Source organism: Oryzias latipes, chromosome 11, assembly GCF_002234675.1.
Source record: "Oryzias latipes chromosome 11, ASM223467v1".
NCBI lineage: Eukaryota > Metazoa > Chordata > Actinopteri > Beloniformes > Adrianichthyidae > Oryzias > Oryzias latipes.
In genome coordinates this window covers 21,023,785-21,041,732 of record NC_019869.2, presented here as the reverse complement: position 1 = coordinate 21,041,732, position 17,948 = coordinate 21,023,785, and the positions used below count along the sequence as shown (strand labels likewise).

At 41.7% G+C, this 17,948-nt stretch overlaps 1 protein-coding gene across 2 annotated transcripts in view; it reads left to right on the top strand.

Annotated features, from left to right (window-relative positions):
- phf14 (PHD finger protein 14) overlaps window positions 1-9,403 on the top strand; it is a 58,248-nt gene extending 48,845 nt beyond the window's left edge. For both annotated transcript variants that reach the window (XM_011481152.2, XM_020707279.2), the window contains exon 18: window positions 8,287-9,403. In XM_011481152.2, the coding sequence (XP_011479454.1) occupies window positions 8,287-8,358 (72 nt within the window). In that variant the 3' untranslated portion in view covers window positions 8,359-9,403. The remainder of the gene's footprint in view (window positions 1-8,286) is intronic.
- The last annotated feature ends 8,545 nt before the right edge of the window (window positions 9,404-17,948 follow it).

Sequence of the window (17,948 nt, the reverse complement as noted above, 5' to 3'; positions counted from 1 at the left end):
AATTGATTTCAGCAGTGAAGTGACAGTCTTGCTGTAATATCGGATGGCCTTTAATTCAGTCTTGTTGCTGCTCCAAGGGGGCTTGTTTAAGGCTTTATTTACACCCTGGCAGCTAAGTGAGGCCCACTGTGTCACAGCAGAAGATTCCCGTAACGGCTCTAAAGTTGCTCCGGCGTGTTCAAAGGGGTCCTCTGTGAACGGGGGTGGGCTGCAGCCGGTAGCTGTGCTCGCACTTGTCTTCAAACCCTTTGAAAGTGTTGATCACCTCCATGAAGGCTGCTTCACTGCTAGCACAGCTGCAGGCCCCCCATCCCACACACCACGGCCGCGGTCCTCTCGCACGCAGCAGGGAATGGTTTGGATTTGTGGTCCTAAGAAAGGACGGCTTATAGACCCACTAAGATGAAAGTTGTGTTTTTGGTTGTTTTGTTTGTTTTCTTTACATGTTTTTAAAAAAAAAAAAAAAAGCTTAAAATTGCATTTCTGAGTATGTCTATTCAAAACATTGTGTGAGGAAACTGGTAATTCTAAACAGGACTGTAATATAGGTAAACTAGGTTCATTCCATCTCAGTTTCCTGCACACAGAAATGAATGAATAATGACTCAGAGACAATACTTAGCTTTAGTGGTAGTTTACTCCGCACAAGAAGCACAAATTTGTACGAAGGGTTACAGACAGATGAACAGGCTGCTGCATTCAAAGTCTGAACAAAGAAAACAGGGAAATGGGCTTGGTATATAAACCCTGTATTTGCATATTTAGAAGATCATCCGATGGACACTGGTGTGAAAATCACACCCACAGTTTGTTGCAGGTTAGATGCTCGAAGGTCAGGGAGCTTCAAGTGTCAGATCTCTCTGAGGTTATCACAGACATTTACCAGAGCACAAACACCAGCACACACAAAAAGGAAAAAGGGGGGATGAGGAATGTTATGAGACAATAGTCTTGGTTGTGCTTTCTTCAAATGGAATATAATTTTGAGATGATAATACATAATGAATCAAGTTTAAACCAGTAGTGTAATAAAAGTACAAATGAGTGTAATAAAAAGTAAAAGGTAGTTTCTAACTACTCTGTTTCTAATTATTCTTAACATATTGTGAATCAGAAGCAGAAGAAAAAACGTCTTGAAAAATAGTTTTTTTTTTTTTTTGTTGGACAGGGAAACAGGGGGCGGGGTTGCACCAGTCCCGCCCACAACTCAGGTGAATTTCTAATAAAGTACTGCCGCTCCGTAGAAACCATGTCCTAGAAATCAATCCAGTTTTTTTTTTTTTTTATTGGCTAAAAATATTAATCAAAAGACAATTAGAAACGCTTTTATAACAGACCAAAAGATGATCGGAGTGGGACTTCTAGTTCCAGCATCTGCAGCTTCTTCTGGGTTCTGTTTGCAGCATCAATCAGAGTTTTCATGCTGACCCGTGTAATGCTGTAATGGAGTTAAGCTGATTAACTTAATGAAGTCTTGCACTCTGCTGCCTTCAATGTGCGCAGGAAAAACAGGCATCATTCCTCATCAGCTGCTGGCATGGATTTGTGGTGGTGGCGGTGTTGGTGGGGGGTGGGAGGGGGATACCTCCACCCGCTTTATTCTCCCGTTAAAGAATCTTTCATTAGCAGCCGATCAGGCTCATCACCGTCGCTTCTGGAATGAAGATAAATCGCAGGCGGCGCAGGAGTGACGGGTCGCCCCACCTCGCGGCTGTGTTCATGTTGATTCGAAGCTGCAGAGGTCGATAACAGCTGAAGCTGAAGGGGCTCAGAGACGAACTCATCAATGATGCTTGTCTTCAGCCGCCGCCAAAGTGTAAGCACAGTTTAATATGATTTAGGGCGCCACAGGAAGCACGACCAGCGTGGGGGGTGCAGTCCGACGGGAAGCCGCAGATGACGGGAAAAATCAATGACCGCTGGTCCCCTCAATCACTTTAACTAGGCGCCGCAGACGCCTGCAGGCCTCTCAGGGGCCAATTTGTGGAGTAAGCAGGAGTGTGTGATTGCAGTAGGATCCCCAGAGGCTATTTGTGTGGACCTGGCTCCGGTCTAATAACCTTTTTAGCCCAGAGCGCACGGCGAGGCCTGTCGTCTGAATGCTCGCTGTTTTATGGTCGTGAGTCAGTGGCTCCAACAGAGGGAAGCCTCCTTGGAACCACGCGCCTGAGGAGCACACACAGAGCCTCGCTGCCTGCAGGAGTGTGTGACCACACTTTGTATTCTGCCCATTTTTTTCATCAACCTGCAGATGAAGTCCCACTCTGATTATATTTGATCTATTTCAAAGCGTTCCCAGCGGTCTTTTATTTACCATTATAGAATTTTGAAATTCACCTCCGAGTTGCGGGTGGGACTGTTGGCACGGGGCAACGCCGCCCACCCTTCCCCTCCCTATTGATGTTTGTATGCTTTCCCAGTAGCTTACAGCCCCTCACACCCCAGACCTAACATTACGGCTGCAACAAAAATGGTGAGGAATATTGGAGCCATCCAACGGTGCCGTTTTGAGCCACATGCCAGCTCAGACGAAGAAAACAAAGACGTTCACAACGATTTTAACAATGAAATACCCAGTAATTCAAATTTTAGGTTCAATTGTTTTTATATATGTCCTCCATCATCAGAAAACATGTTAAAAACCTCAAAAATACCATTTTCATCAACATGGGGAAGGATGAAGGAGCTGTGCTACGATGGATGCTGCAAGATGTTTCCTCAGTTTCTGCCCAGCAGCAGCTTTTATTGTCTCAAATGTAAGCAGCAGCGCTCCTCTTCCTCATTGAAAAGATACTCCTGCAATTTCCTTCTGATTCAATTAGACTTTCCTTGTTCAGAGTCAGCTTCGCCTCACTGGAATGGACTTTTTTTTTTTTATTCATGGGGAAAAGCGACATTAACCGGAGTCGAGGTCATAAACGAGATGGAGCTGCAGCACGAGCAGTCATCAGCTTTAATTGTAGTCGCCTGTAGGGTGGGAGGCGGGCTGCGCCTGAACGGACCGATGAAGTCGTCTTTTATGACCCGGAGCTGCAGGAGGCGGCTGCGTATGACGTGACAGAACACACACAAGCGTGAGGCCGTTTGTTTGGTAGTTCAACGCAGGAAACCCCCTCCGTCCCTCCCCACATTGGAACTGCAACTCTGAGCTTCTCATGCACTGACCCAGTCCCAGCGCGCACGTGGGAGTGTGCACGCTGCTGCAGGTTGCTGCTGTTTACCTGTAGATCAGAGCTGCAGTGGTGGCAGCTGTGAACCCTGCAGGGAAGTTGACATTGTTTGCTCCAAAACCATGTCAACTTCCCGAAATAAAATAAAAGCATGGCTCAGTTCATTTCTAGAAAAACAAAAACTCATTTTCAGTATAAAAAAATGCTGCTTTTATTTACAAAATACAGTCAGAGTAAATGCCCTTTTTTTTTTAAATAAAAGCATTGTTTCATTTATTTATTTTAATTTCTGTTTATCAGACAATAAAGTTCATCTATTTATTTTTTAGGATAAAAGCACAGTTGATGCACTTTTGTTTCTTTTTAGGCATCACTCCCTGTATCTTTCAGAACAAAAGCAGAACTCCTTTTGTTTCCAAAAAAGAGACATGGCTCCTTTCTTTTCTTCTTTTTTTTATATCAGAGCATGGCTCCCAGCAGTTATGTCTTGTCTGTGCTTCATTGTTCGTGATTCTTTAAAGCTGTGAAACCATAATTCTGTTGTTGGGTTTCATGGTGAGTTCGTGTCTGTGCTCCAGCTTGGTGCTCTGGGTGCAGTGGTGGTGGATAACCAGCAGAAACCAAGCGTTTTAGGAGCCCCCCCCCCCCCCCCCCCCCCCCCCCTTCTGCGGGCTCGCTCTTCACAGACTCAGACTCGTAAAAAGGTACGGAAAAGAAGAGAATCTGTCACATTAATTAACAGCTGCCTCTTTGAGGACTGCGCCGGCTTGATAAAGCTTCCTGAAGTGCGTTTGCCACTGCGCATTATGCAGAGTAATGTGTATGTGTGTGTGAGACAGAGGACATGCTTCTGTATGTGTGCGTGTTAATGGTGAAGCAGCAGTGTTGGGGGGGCTGCTGAGTCGCTGGTCTTTGATGCCACCTATGGACCAAAGTGAGTCTTTTACGGTCTGCTTTGGCTTCAGGACGTCCAGGTCCTGGCTTTCCTTTCCCGTGTTAGTCCTAGTCCTAGTGGAGGACAAGCTGAGAGAGAGAGAGAGCGTCTCCTTTCTCTGGAGGTCTGCACCTCCGGGGGAAGAAGCAGTGATGCAGGATTCCTTCAGTCAGGCGGGGCTTCCTCACACAGTGAGGAAGAGGAGGAGATTTAGGCAGAGCTTCCTCGCGGTGTCTCTGTATCTGCAACACAGCTTCAGTTCTGATCTCTAACAGATTTAGAGCTGTAACTAAGGACGTTTTCAGCCTCCTCCAACTGATAACAGAAGTAAAGCTTGACAACAAAGACTTATCAGGATAAGGACTTTATCCAGAAAAAAAGTAAGCCAGTTGAGTTTTGGAGTCATGTCAGGGTTTGCCTTCTAATTAAGGTGGTAGTAGCATTATCTCTGAAAAACAAACTTTTAAAGTTGATAAACTATATAGACATGCTGACACTAGTAGACAGAATGAAACCTCAGTTTTTGCCAGAGCAACAGCTGCTCCTTTCATGTGTGATCTGCATATGAACCACATCTCCTCAGTCAGATCGAAGTGTGTAATGAACGTTTGCTCCACCTCCACTTGTGTCCTAATGTCCTCAGTCTAGTTGCTACCTAGACGGAAGACCAATTGTGCTGACCAGTTACTGTGTAACGTTACAACCACAGTCTGACTTCCATAATGAATCAATCAGTGGAAACATGGAGACTCGTGTGGCAGATGACTGTCCCCTTCCTCCCTGCGTGTGGTGGGGGCCTCCATAATGAATTAAACCAGACATAATTGACAAATTGTCAGCCTTGTCTTCTTTTGACTGGGCTGCGGAATGTTGTGATGTAAAGTCATATTTATCTAATGAGTTTAGAAAACTTTCCTCTGGTGGAGGGGAGCCTACAGCTCAGACACACATGATGCCTTCAACTGACTGACGGTAACAATCATTTCTTTCCTGGGATTGCAGTGAAGATAAAACAGGACTTCCCTCAGATTGTTCCTGAAATGTTGGCCGGCTCCATAACTCCTCCTAGTTGTCACTTTAGACCAGGGGTGTCAAACTCATTTTCACTGAGGGCCACATCAGCATAGTGGTTGTCCTCAAAGGGCCAAATATAACATACATGTAACTAAATTTATTGAAAAATGAATGTAACTACTCCTTAATGTTGTGTAATTCATTATTTATTTATTATAACTTTTTAAAGGAACAATTACAGTTGCATAGAAAACAAGTTTGCTTGTTACTTCTAGCATAAATCTTTTTACATTTTTTTCACTTGTTAAAACCCACATAACTCCATTAATGAAGGATCAAACTGTCCAAGAAAAATAACATAAAACTGAGCAAGAAAGAACATGTATTATATGTTTGTCTGCATAAAGAAATAAGGCCTGCGAATATTGAATAATTACAGCAACTACACATAAATAATATGTAATCAACTAAAGATAATTTTATTCTAAGAAATTAAAAACTTTTATGCTCTCACGGGCCACAGAAAATGACATTTGGCCCCCGGGCCTTAAGTTTGACCCATGTGCTTTAGACCATCAGTTCCAGCAGAGTCTGAGTGGCTGTGGGTCCCATTGTTTTTCAGAGTTTGACTTTTTCACCTCACCCCTCAGGCGTCAAACATTCATAAGAAAATGTAAGGAACCGTGTGTTCTAAAGAGGATTGAGTTTTTTTCAAGGCTTTATAGGAGTGTGGGGGAGGGCTTCTCGTCTGGTTCCATTGTCAGAGGTTCGGCCCCTTCAAAGGCAGCACGCTTGCTGAGCCGCACATCGCATGCTTTGTGTTTGGAAAGAACGCAGGCGCCTCTGAGGCATCCCAGTCAGACAGATCCTGCAACCGTCAGCCTGCTGGGTGAGGAGCCCGCGGCTGCGGATCCTAACCCGCTGCTCACAGATTCTGCTGTGGAGATGTGTCCATTAACCTCTGCAGCTGGGGGTAATTGTATCTGTCAGAGCTGCTTAATCACCGCTGTCACTTTCAGTTTGTCCACCCCCCACCCCCCTCTGCCCCTCCAGCTTTACACACTTCTGCGCAGCCCTTAAGAGTCACATCCAGCTCTGACGCTTCACACCTGAGCTGCTTCTTCACACAGGTGAACATGCTAGTAGGAACGTTTGTGTGAGGGCAGCAGAATCCTCTCTGCATCATTTGTCGCAGGCCGACAGCATTCACACAACTCTGTGAGGAATCAGAAAATCCTTTATTTTTGCCTCAATCAATTTAAATCAAACTGAAGATTATGTGATCTAAGTTACATCATAAACCTTAATTTCATATTATGGAGTTAAAGAAGTGTTCAATAAAACTCAACCTTGTGGAAAGTTTGGACATTTTTCTTTTGTTCGTTGAGCTATTGAATAAACTGGAAGGAGCTGCATTTCCAGAAGAAAATGCAGGGTTGAATGCTGTATTGCTGAATGAAAGCACAAATAGGATGAAAAAGCTGAACATTGTAAAAGTAGAATGTCTAAAATACGTCAAACATTGTCGAAGGAGTTAAGCATGAAAGCTGAAATTGTTGAAAAAATGGCTGAACTGTCCTGGAAAATCCTGGAATATTTTGAAAAGTTAAAGGACCAAAGGTCAAAGGTGAACATTGTAAAAGTAGAATGACCAAAACAGGTCAAAATTTGTAGACGGAGTTAAGCATGAAAGCTGAAATTGTTGAAAAAATGGATGTCCTGTTGAAAATTTGAAGATGATGCTAAAATGGCTAAAAGTGCTAGCATCAGCATCATCAACTGACTCAAAAAAACACATTGTTTGAGAGTATCATATTGGTAAAAGCTACATGTATTTTATATACATGTATATAGAAAATCCACTTTTTTCAAAATGGTGGCTTCTCTATTGATTTTATCTCCATAGCAACCATTTTATGTTTGGGTCGCCTGGGGATAACGAACAATTCGACGTCAGTTTCAGACAAATCGGAAACAGTAAACCTTTGGACGTCCTTAGCAACTAAGTTTGTTTGCTAACCACGCCCACATTCCTTATATGTCCAGATCCAGTGAATTTCTATATGTTCAGTTCCAGGCATGGATAAAGTATTTTGCAATATTTGCTTCAGATTTTGTCATAAAATGGCTACCAAACAGTAGGTTGTGTCGACATCCCATAATGATTTATAAACGTATTTTATAGTCCAAAGCCTTGTGATCAATTTAATGTTTGAACGGTGTCTGTAGCTAAAGGCATGTTGAAGTTATATTGGTTTAAAGAACCAAAGGTTTTCAAGGATTCTCAATGTATTTAAAGAAGCAAATATCTTGGAAAATCCTGGAATATCTTCAAAGGTTCAAGGATTTGAAGGACCAAAAGTAATAGCTGAAAGGATTAAGCTGAAAGATCTGAACATTGAAATAGTAAAATGGTTAAAATAGGTAAAAACTGAAGTTTAAAATCGCCTCACATTTAGGCTCAAAATGGCCGCCAAACCGTAGTTGGCGTTGCCATCCCATAATAATTTCAAAACTTATGTTGAAGTCCAAAGTCCTGTGAGCAGTTTAATGTTGAAACAAAGGTTTCAAGGATTCTCTATGTATTTTAAAGGAGCAGAAATCTTGGAAAACCCTGGAAAATCCTGGAATATCTTGAAAAGTTGAAGGATTTGAAGGGCCAAAATTCATAGCTGAAATAAAGTGAAATAGTTAAAGATTTTAATAATTTTATGGTAGAAAAATTTGAAGTGTCCGAACGGGGTGTCGAACCGGGCACCTCATGCACCATAACTTCCCTATGTATTTTTAATAGGACAAAAAATCCTGGAAAACCTGGAATATCTTAAAAAGTTGAAGGATTTGAAAAACCAAAAGTCATAGCATTAATAAGCTGAAAAAGCTGAACATTTTAAAAGTTGAATGGTTAAAATATGTTAAAAATTGTAGAAGGAATGAAGTGCCGAAAAACGGCGGACGATAGCATAAGAGGAAAACAAAGGGTTGAATGCTTTAGAGCATTCAACCAATTAGTACTTTTTATAGGGGGTGTACTCATTTATTCCAAGCATTGTATGTATGTCTTCCATCATGAGAAAAAGTGCGATTTTCATCTGAAATTGCTATTGCAATTGGCATTTGTTGCATTTCCTAAAACCTTCACAGCTGCAATGTGTTCCTTTTCTGCAGGAAGAGGAGGAACGGCTGCAAGAGGAGGACTCCGTTAAAGAGGAAGCAGCCGAGCAGGAAGTTCCAAACTGAGTCTGTCCGCCCCCCTTCCCTTCACTGGGAAGACACAACTCTCCTCCTGAATTTGGACAGCGGTCAGCTTTCACTCCACACACTCGCTCAACCAGCCGTGTCTTTCAGAAAACTCCTCAGATGGTGAGAAGAGTCACAGGCGCTCACAGTAGAGCCTCTTCCTGTCAATCAGGATGGAGCGCGGCAGCAGTTCTGTTCTGAGCGTTGCCACGGCACCACGCCCACCTGCTCTGCTCGTCTGAACACCTGAGCCAGAGCCCGAATGAAGCCTCATCCTGTTTTCTTCCTTCCTCCAGTAAAGCATCAGCTCCTTCCCTTTCTTAAGTTTGGTGGGGCTGTTTTCACACCAAAACCCATTTTAGTACCCAGACAGGCTGAGGTGGTTCAGTCCAGCTCAGAGCAGGCCAAACATGGAGTCACATAATCTGGAAAAGTCCAGTTTCCGACTGCTGAAGATTATTTTCTTACAAAAAGGAACACAACTCCACAAGGACACAATTTTTTAATAGAAAATGTCTGACAGATTATCTCTGTCCCAGAAAGCATGTTGACAGATGATGTGCAGATGTTAGCCAACAGCAGAAGTCCTGCTGACTCAGCACTATGAGGATGACCACGCTGCGGTGATACCCCCCAGGCTTTACAAAATCTGGTTGTATGGGCTCACCTGTGAGTGCTTATTTTATCAGCCACATAAGCATTAGCCACTGCCTCCTGATAGCTTCAACCATTAAATGCCCCAACATTGGCTTGAACCATGCAAGTGGTTGAATCAGGACCTTCAAACTGGGCTCTTACCTGATCAGATGCCTGTTTTCGCATCTTTCTTTCTGCCTTTTAGGTATCAAGAGTTTGGCCTGAGGGGGTCAGTGGCGTGTTAATGTTGCTGAAAATCCATTTCTCTTTTGGTTACAGTGTTCTTTTCTTGAAGGCTTTTGCGTCTTTCAATCTTGTGTTTGACAAGCTTTGAACTAAAACCTGTTCTCCCTGCGTTCTGAGTCAAGTTGTGCAAATAAAACGTTGAGACAGATATGTTTTTATTCAAGCTGCTTCCTGAGCTCTTTATTCTATCCTCATCGTTTTCACAATTCTTCTTTCTTACTGTGGGTTTGACCCGCGCCACATGCACAAAAACTCAACTAAATTTGCACGCACCTATGCCCAATGAAAATACATGTTTTGACATTGTGAACTATCCCTCCTCCACAAAAAATGATGACATCACAGCACGAGAAACCACCCAAAAAATCAATCCACAGACGAAACCAAAGTGTCGAGGATATCAAAAAGAAGTTCTTAAATTATTATAGGATGGCCACGTGTCTACAGCTAAGTGGCCATTTTTTGGCAAAGTGTGAAACTTGGCGAAAGTTGACGTTTTCCACAACATGGGAAAGAAAACCTTTGGTCTCAGCGATCTTCAGAAAATGTCACATACACGCATACACACATACACAACAGGGTGAGTGTACAACCAGAACCAAAGTTTTGTTGACTTTGACCTTGGGAAGAGGCCACTATCTTTTGATTTGATTTGAAATGGTTTATTTCAAGCAATCAAATAGAAGTTATACACAGAAGCAATATAATCATCAGTTATACATTCATACAGTAACTAATCAAACTTAGGATAATTAGACATAATTACTAAATATTGCTTGAAAGGGAGTGGAAGGAAGCGAACTTATATAATTCCACCCCGTTATACTATAACCATTTTATTAGATGATTTATCAATATCCGGTACCTAGGTTTTATCAGACAGAATTAAGAATCATAAGGTATCAATAAGGCACATGCCAAAGATGAATTACTTAAGTACTACGTCAAAAATAACTATTTTAGAAATTAACATGGCAAATTTAGCATCTGAAATATATGCAAATTATGTTACTTTTAAAAGTCATTCATATGCTTTAAAAAATAATACTATACCAGTAAAATAGACACAACACTGTTTCAGGAATTTTCATGGCAAAATTTCATCAAGTATCAAAAGTTAAAAACATGTGCAAAGTTATGCTACATTAGGAAAGATTTTTGAATCAATTTATCAATTTTAGGAGCTAGTGAAGTAATATCATCAAAAGTCAATCAATTTCATAATTTTCAAAAGTGATTAATCATTTGTTTTACTCTTTTTATATATTTTATTTTTTTTTATAATAAAGTAATGCTGTTGGGAAAAAATAAAAAGGGTCCATAAACTGTCGAATTGTCCAAGGTTCTTGAAAAAAGATTAAAATAAATCCCCTTGAATACCTTCTACAAATTGAGGATTCTATTGTATTCTATTGTCTCCTAATTTATTGAGCATCAAATTGGGAAAAAACATTTAAAATACATTTTGTTGATATTGAACAGTGTTACCATCGTTACCATGGCGAACTCCCAAAAGTGGCATTCCTCTGTTGCTTGCACATTCCTTTTCAGAATAGGCAAGGCAAGTGTATTTGTATAGCACAATTCATACACTAAGTAATTCAAAGTGCTTCACAAAACAGGAAAATGCGTTAAATGCATTAAAATCCTTTAGAAGAAATGAAAGAGAAAAGAAAATGAAAAAAGTTGTTGATAAGGACCCTTCAGTTATAAACACGGCTAAACAGAAAAGTTTTGAGTCTAGATATGAATCATAGCGCAGTATAGGCCTTTCTCACAACCTTTCTTTTCTCACAACTTTTCTCACAACCTCAGGGAGACTGTTCCAGCTTTTAGCACCATAAGATCAATTGAAATGCTGATTCCCCTTGTTTTGTCCTGCCTTTGGGCACCCGTAGGTGGTCCCTGAGGTCCTTAGAGTCCGAGATGGTTCATATGGGGCTAACATGTTAGAGATGTACTTGGGTGCCAGGCCATGGAGAGACTTGTAAACAGGCATAGCTCCCTATTCTAGAGATTGAAGGTAACTGCTGACACTTTCTCTTTGTTTCTGTGGACCATGATGACTTCGGTCTTGTCTGAGTTTAGCTGGAGAAAGTTGTTTTGCATCCAAGCACTGATCTGTTGGATGCAATAACTGATTGAATCCACCGGCCTATATTCACCTGCTGTCAGTGACACATAGATCTGAGTATTGTCTGCATAGTTGTGATAAGATATATTATTACTGCGAATTAACTGACCTAGTGGCGGTATGAAGAGGTTGAATAAAAGGGGTCCCAGGATTGATCCCTGGGGCACACCGCAGTTCAAGGCCATGCAGTCTGAATATTGTGACAATTTCATACATGAATCTTTGGCATAAGGTGAACAGAACTATATAACATAGGATATGATAATGTATTAGGAATGTGGGTCGCAGAGGAAATCCAAAAGTTTACTTTTGCTGGTTCTTTGGTAAGGTAGCCCTGAAGTGTAAATCACACCAACAATTAAAATAGCAAAACAAATATTATAAAGCAGCATTAGATTTTAGAAATAAAAAAAAATCCCTTAATCACAAAACGTAAAAAACCTTTCGGAAAACAAAAGGTACAAAACTCAAAATGAAATGTTAAAAACTGAAAGACAGTAAGAAATCGGAAAAGGTCCAGTTAGTATTATGGGACAATCATACCAAATAACTTGCGGTTATGTCCTGAATGATGGAAAAACGTCATCATCCCATCAATGTCCCACTATACTTCTATGTAATTTTTAGAGGATTCAGCAAATGTAAACTTTTGGATTTCCCTGGCACCTAATGTTTTTCTGTTAAAGTAAAAGTTCCTTTTTTTGTTGGTTTAAAAAGTAAGAATTTGCATTTTCAGCAATCAAAGTTCCACCTTTGTTCAGTTTAAGTCACTCTTTAAGCGAGTTATTTTTATAAGCAAACTGGTCTCAGTATTTCGGCAGCTTTACTCTCAGTTTTTGTCAGCTAGGGATGAAATGTTTTGAAAGCAGGAAACGATGAAACAAAGATGTCAGTCTTTGCAGTTAGGGGGATATTCTGATATGCCTGTGTGTGTGTGTGTGTGGGGGGGGGGGGGGGGGGTGACAGCGCTGCCATGTAAACAGCTCAGAGATGAATGACTAAGAATGAGCAGCTCAAAGCTCAGCACACTCCATGCCGGACCCCCCGTCTCCTCTTCCTCCTAAAATCTTCATTTTCCATCAACAGTCAGAGCTGGGGTGTTGGCGCGTTCACGTCCCGACATTAAGGCATCGAGGGGTGTAATTCCAATTTGTTTCAAAGAAACTATTAATTTGCCCATTTGGAGGCCGGCAGGAAGGGAACCCTGTAAGACCGCTGAACCATGAAAGACATTATGTGGGGTTTAGTGTTTGGAGAAGAGACGTGCGGAATTGATGACGGGAGGTGTCGCTCCTGCAGACATTTGAGCCGGGCTCCCTGCGGTCGAGCTCGCAGCACGCCATCGAAGAGCGGTGTCATTAGGCGTATTATAACAGCGATGGGCGCATTAATGACGGAGTGCCCCGCTCTGCCACCCATTGCCCCGCCAAACTCTTTTCACATCAGCAGAATACTAAACAGCCCCTGATGATGAGGCTAATCGGCAGAGCGAGGAGCAGGGCTCAGCAGAAGCTCTCGCCGCTGATTTTCTTCTGTCTTCTTACCTTGTAGCATCCCAACAACACATTTGTCATGGTGGGGGGGGGGGGGGGGCTCTGTGCTGCAGCATTTACATGTTTTACAGCATCAATGCGGCTTGATTTCCACTGTAAAAGATGCTCATCACGGCTTCATGCGCTGTCAAATCACCTGACCGCTTCGTATGTGCACACTGAACCCACCCATCCAAAACGCAACAAATTGGGGGGTTTTGGGGGGCAGTGCTGCCTTCTACATATTAGCATTATGCTAACTTCATAGCTTCTTTATTACTGCTTAAACCAGCAAAATACGCCAGAAGGAGGTGATGTACAATCAGGTAGATGGGCCTGAGACTTCTACACAGGATCATCATTGGAGTAAATCCCATATTGGCTGATTCAGGTTTTAAGACTCACTCTGACGAAAACAGTGTTTTTGTTTTTTTAACATGTTCTTGGGGCATTTTTTCGATGATGTACGACATATATAATGAAAATCAAGCTTAAAATTGCAATTCAGTGTATTTCTTTTTTCAACTCATTGCAAAGAGATTATTGGAACATAGAAAATACACTCTGCTCTGCAACGGGAAGGGTGGGTGGGGTTGCTCTGCACCAACAGTCCCATCCACAACTTAGTGCTAAATTTCTGATGAGCTAGCCTCCAAATTCACTTATTACTCCCCAGCTAGTGCACGATATTTAAAGTGCTGTCCAGATCTACTAATGCCCTAGAAATTTCCCAGTAGTCTCTGCGAAAAACTAGTCTCCATCAGTTCTCACCACATTGGTAAATATAGACCACAATCCATTGCATTTGCAGGAATGTTCATTTGAAAAAAATAATTTTTACAAATCATTCAAGTTGTCATCAGAACAGAGAGTCTTCAAAAATATGTTAAAAAAATGAATATGTAAAATGTTTATATAGGTTTTTACCAACCGAAAAAAAAGTGGATTAACACTTTATGAATTACTTTTTAAAATCCAGAAATACATAGTTCCTCACTATATGGTTTTTTAGTAGTTAGGGAGTGGGGAGGGAATTCTGACATAGTCATTGTAACCCTACATGACTACCTGCCCATGGGCAAAAGAGAATCTGCAGTGTTCTCAACTCTATAGAGAAGTCTTCGTATTGCTATGTTGCAGCTAACCTTGCAAACCCATGAGCTATGTGGCAGCTCCCAACACAGTTTGTGGAGTTTTTCTTTGTATTTGCAATAGGTTGGACAGGCGAGGTGTCCTTGCATCAGCATTCTGTCAGATGTTTTATGTGACAGGAAACAATGCAGCTGCCCTGCAACCATGAGCCTCTGCTCCGCCCATAAATCCTGGGAGCACCTGGCTGTGAATAATGTGGAGTCTTTGCGCCCATTGAACCTCAATGCTGCAGGTTTTCTGAGAGGCCTCTGGCTGCAGACAACAAGACTGGGCCTGACATCGTCGGCCAGAAGCGGAAATTACACAACTTTAGGCGGAAGCCGAAATTGTTGGGTTTTTTTTTCTGTTTAAGTATTTGATTTTTTATTCAGTTAAGAATAAGGCAACCAAAACATTAACAAAACATCCTGGTATTTAAAATACTCCATGAAAAAGTCGAATGCACTAAATAAACACCTTGTGATTTACAATGTTTTTCAATATACATGTGTGTGTTTTTGTACCGAACGAAGCAGTCAAGCTTTGTTGTGCGGCCTTTACACAAAATGTTAAGAAATATTTAAACCTTAGTGTGTCATATTGTCCCCTTTTAGCATTTGCTGTATTTTGTAGATCTGAAACAGTTGATCATGTTTGCGCTTTTTTATAGGGCCTATATTCTTTTCTTAAGCCATTCAGAGAAAACTATATCTATATACCTTTGGCACACTAAAGAACCATTTTTAATTAATTTTCGCAGCCACTTTTCCAACTCTAAATTAAAATGATTCGATCTCTGAGGCACCATCTTTCGCTGGATGTGCCGCCCATTTCATGACGTCAACCTAGAGCCGGCCTCGCCAGCGTGTCTCCGATTCGCCCACGAAAACAAACAACATCCGATTTGTTCGCAAAGATGGATGTGCATATTAAGCCGATCAGCGCTAGCTCCCTGGAGAAAGTGTGTGTGTGTTATCCTGGGGGCGGTGCTGGCAGAGCAGACTCTTCCTGGAAGGTGCTGTTCCTCACTTATCTGTGTCAGAATGTGGTCGTGGATTAGGAGCGGTTGGTGATTGGAGCAAAGGTTTTTAGAGGAGTACTCAGAAATGCATGAATTGATCAAAATACCGCTTTGGGGTTGCTGTTTACATTTTTTTTTTTTTAGGAATGAACATTATAATACACTTAAATGCTCAAAACGTTGATTTTGCATGATATAGGCCCCTTAGCACTGTTCAGCTCTAGATTAGTCCTCAACAGAGTTAATGCCACACCAAAAATCTGGTAACTAAACATAGATCGGTTGATTCTTACTGAAATAAATTCCACCTTTCTCACCAATATAATCGCTCAATAACCATTATCTGGTTGGTATTCCTGGTTTAGACTGTGGTGTTTGTAAACTCCACAGTTCTACTGGTTTTCTAGAGCCAACAGAGGAGAGCAAAGTTCCGATTTGATCTAACAATCATATGCTCCCTGCTGACTCTGCAGAACGCATGGAGGCCTCTTTCAGGATGTCCCTATCCAGTAACGCCTTTGTCTGTTTAAGAAAAAACACAAACTCCCTCCAGGATGAGGCTTGAAGAGGATCGGAGCAGAGCTGAGCTCCAGCAGCTCTTTCTCATTCCCGTGTGCCGCCCTTTAATTGGCTGAGTTACCGCACGCGGCCTGATCCCCGCAGAATGAGGCCGTTGTGGGTTCAAGCTGGCTGGCGGCGCATGTCTGCGTGAATTACTGCGTCCATAAAGCTGTAATAGGAAGGACAATCAGCAGCTTGTATCTGTGCAGCCTTGCAGAGTATTTACCTTTTTATGTGGCTGTAAATTTGACGTGATGTGCCAAGGACGCTCTGCGATATCTGCCCTCTTTGCGGAGCAGCTGCAGTGGAAGTCCCAGAAGGGCTTCAATGATGAAGGGCATCATCCGATCAACACAGTCCCGATCAGGTCTAGGGAGTCGTAATGTGAAACCCCTCAGAACTTGAGCCTCATACGGCCCTTTAACACCGGAGGTGTCGCCGGCAACACCTAAATAACACACGCTCTTTGACATATCGTAACTCGTTCATATTTACTTTGCACCAATATGAAACACATTAATAATGTAGTGTGCCATAACGCAATAAAGCTGCTTTTCTCTTCGACAGAATCAACTAATTTACATAAATTGCATGAACACCTTGCTGCTGTGCAGAGTTAAAAAAGTCCACTTTTCTCTGCTTTAGAATCCACTGACATTAATTGTGTAACCGGTTGAATAGTTTCGGTAGTCCAAAGAATATCAACATAGGAGATGTTTTATCACATCATTTTATCGTTTTATTTGTTTAATCTAGAATTTTTACTCTTATTTTTTATATTATAACACATATTTATTTGTTTCATGTCTTTTAGCCAAGTTAGACATGTTTATGAGTGTTTTCTCACCCTTTGCTGGGGTGTTTGTGTCCATACTGACACCTGGCCAATAGGAGGACAGGGCAGATGGCGCCCTCTGGGTTCTCCCTTTTTTAGCTTTTTTCTTTAGTCATTTCTCTTTTACTTGTGTCTGTTTTTGTGTATTTCATTGTGCTTGGCTTATTTAATTACTTTATTGCATGAATAGGGATTTGGTGTTTTCTGCATTCTTGTTTGTTTTAATGTACAGCACCTTGAGCTGTTTTATTTTTAACATGAAAGGTGCCATATGAAAAAAATTTATTTGAATTTGAGCTAAAACTGCGTTTTAAGAAGGTGAAAGGAGTTTATTAAAAATGGAACGCGCCATTGTTGTGGTAAGTGTATTTTTAAGAAAAACTTAAGTTGCCACACAGTTACGAAGTACAGGTGTTACTGGTGATACAGATGATATCCCTCCCTCTGGTGATTAGGAAGACGCGTGTCCTGGCCTCTCACTGACTGCTGCACGCACAGGGTGTGTGTGTGATACAAGTGGCTGTGTTGTTAGTGCCTGAAGAATGCCAATACAAACTATACTCTGATTGTCTAATTTTTAACAGTGAGGCTGCGTAGGAGTCCACACTTGTCACATAAACAGCACTTAGAGGCTCCTTGTGCAGTGCACAGGATTTGGGAGGTTGAAAGAATGAAAAATTTGTATGACAAGCCTGCTCCTCACTTTCAGGATTTTTCAATAACGGTAAATGGAAAATACACCTCAAAAGAAATCTTAAACAGGTTGTAGAAAACATTGCATCAAAAATGCGTCTGCAAATAGTAATTGGCAGCCTGCCACAAAGCAGAAATAGACATCCACCCACTGTTTGGGGGTTTGGGCATCATCGCTGCCTCACCTCAGGGTTTCTTACCACTTCAGATCAGCAAAAACGCGACTTCAGCAAGTTTTGCTTGAGAAGACTTTATAATTAAAGACGACAGAAGAAACACCAATAACCCAGATCAGTGGAAAATATTGCTTTTTTTTATTGTTCTTGATTAAATTTCTTTAATGATGTTACTGGTATATTAGTTGTGAAGCATGGAAAGTGTGTAGGTGCCCAAAGATTTGGGGATATTTAGCTTTTTGTTTTTCTTCAAACATAGCTAAAAAATTGTAACTTACCTGTTTTTCAGACGAGCTGTGAAACTTAAGCAGATATGCACCTGACTTGACAAAACGTTGAGGTCCGTTTTTACAAATCTTTCTAAACGTTTATGGTCTCCTCTTGAGCAGTTTCCAGAATCCAGGTCATCTGCCGCTGAAATAACCTGCGGATGGAGCCGCTCGTGTATGCCTGTAGGGAAGGCAGAGGTGCACATATTTAAAGGTCACTGGTGGTTTTACAGGTGGAGCTAACGATGTGTCTGCATTTCCATGAATTGGCTGATCTGTCACTGCAGGCTTGTTTACGAGCGCTCTGCTCCTCTTTTCCAGCGCTCTGCTCATTCCAGCTGCCGTTAAACGCATCG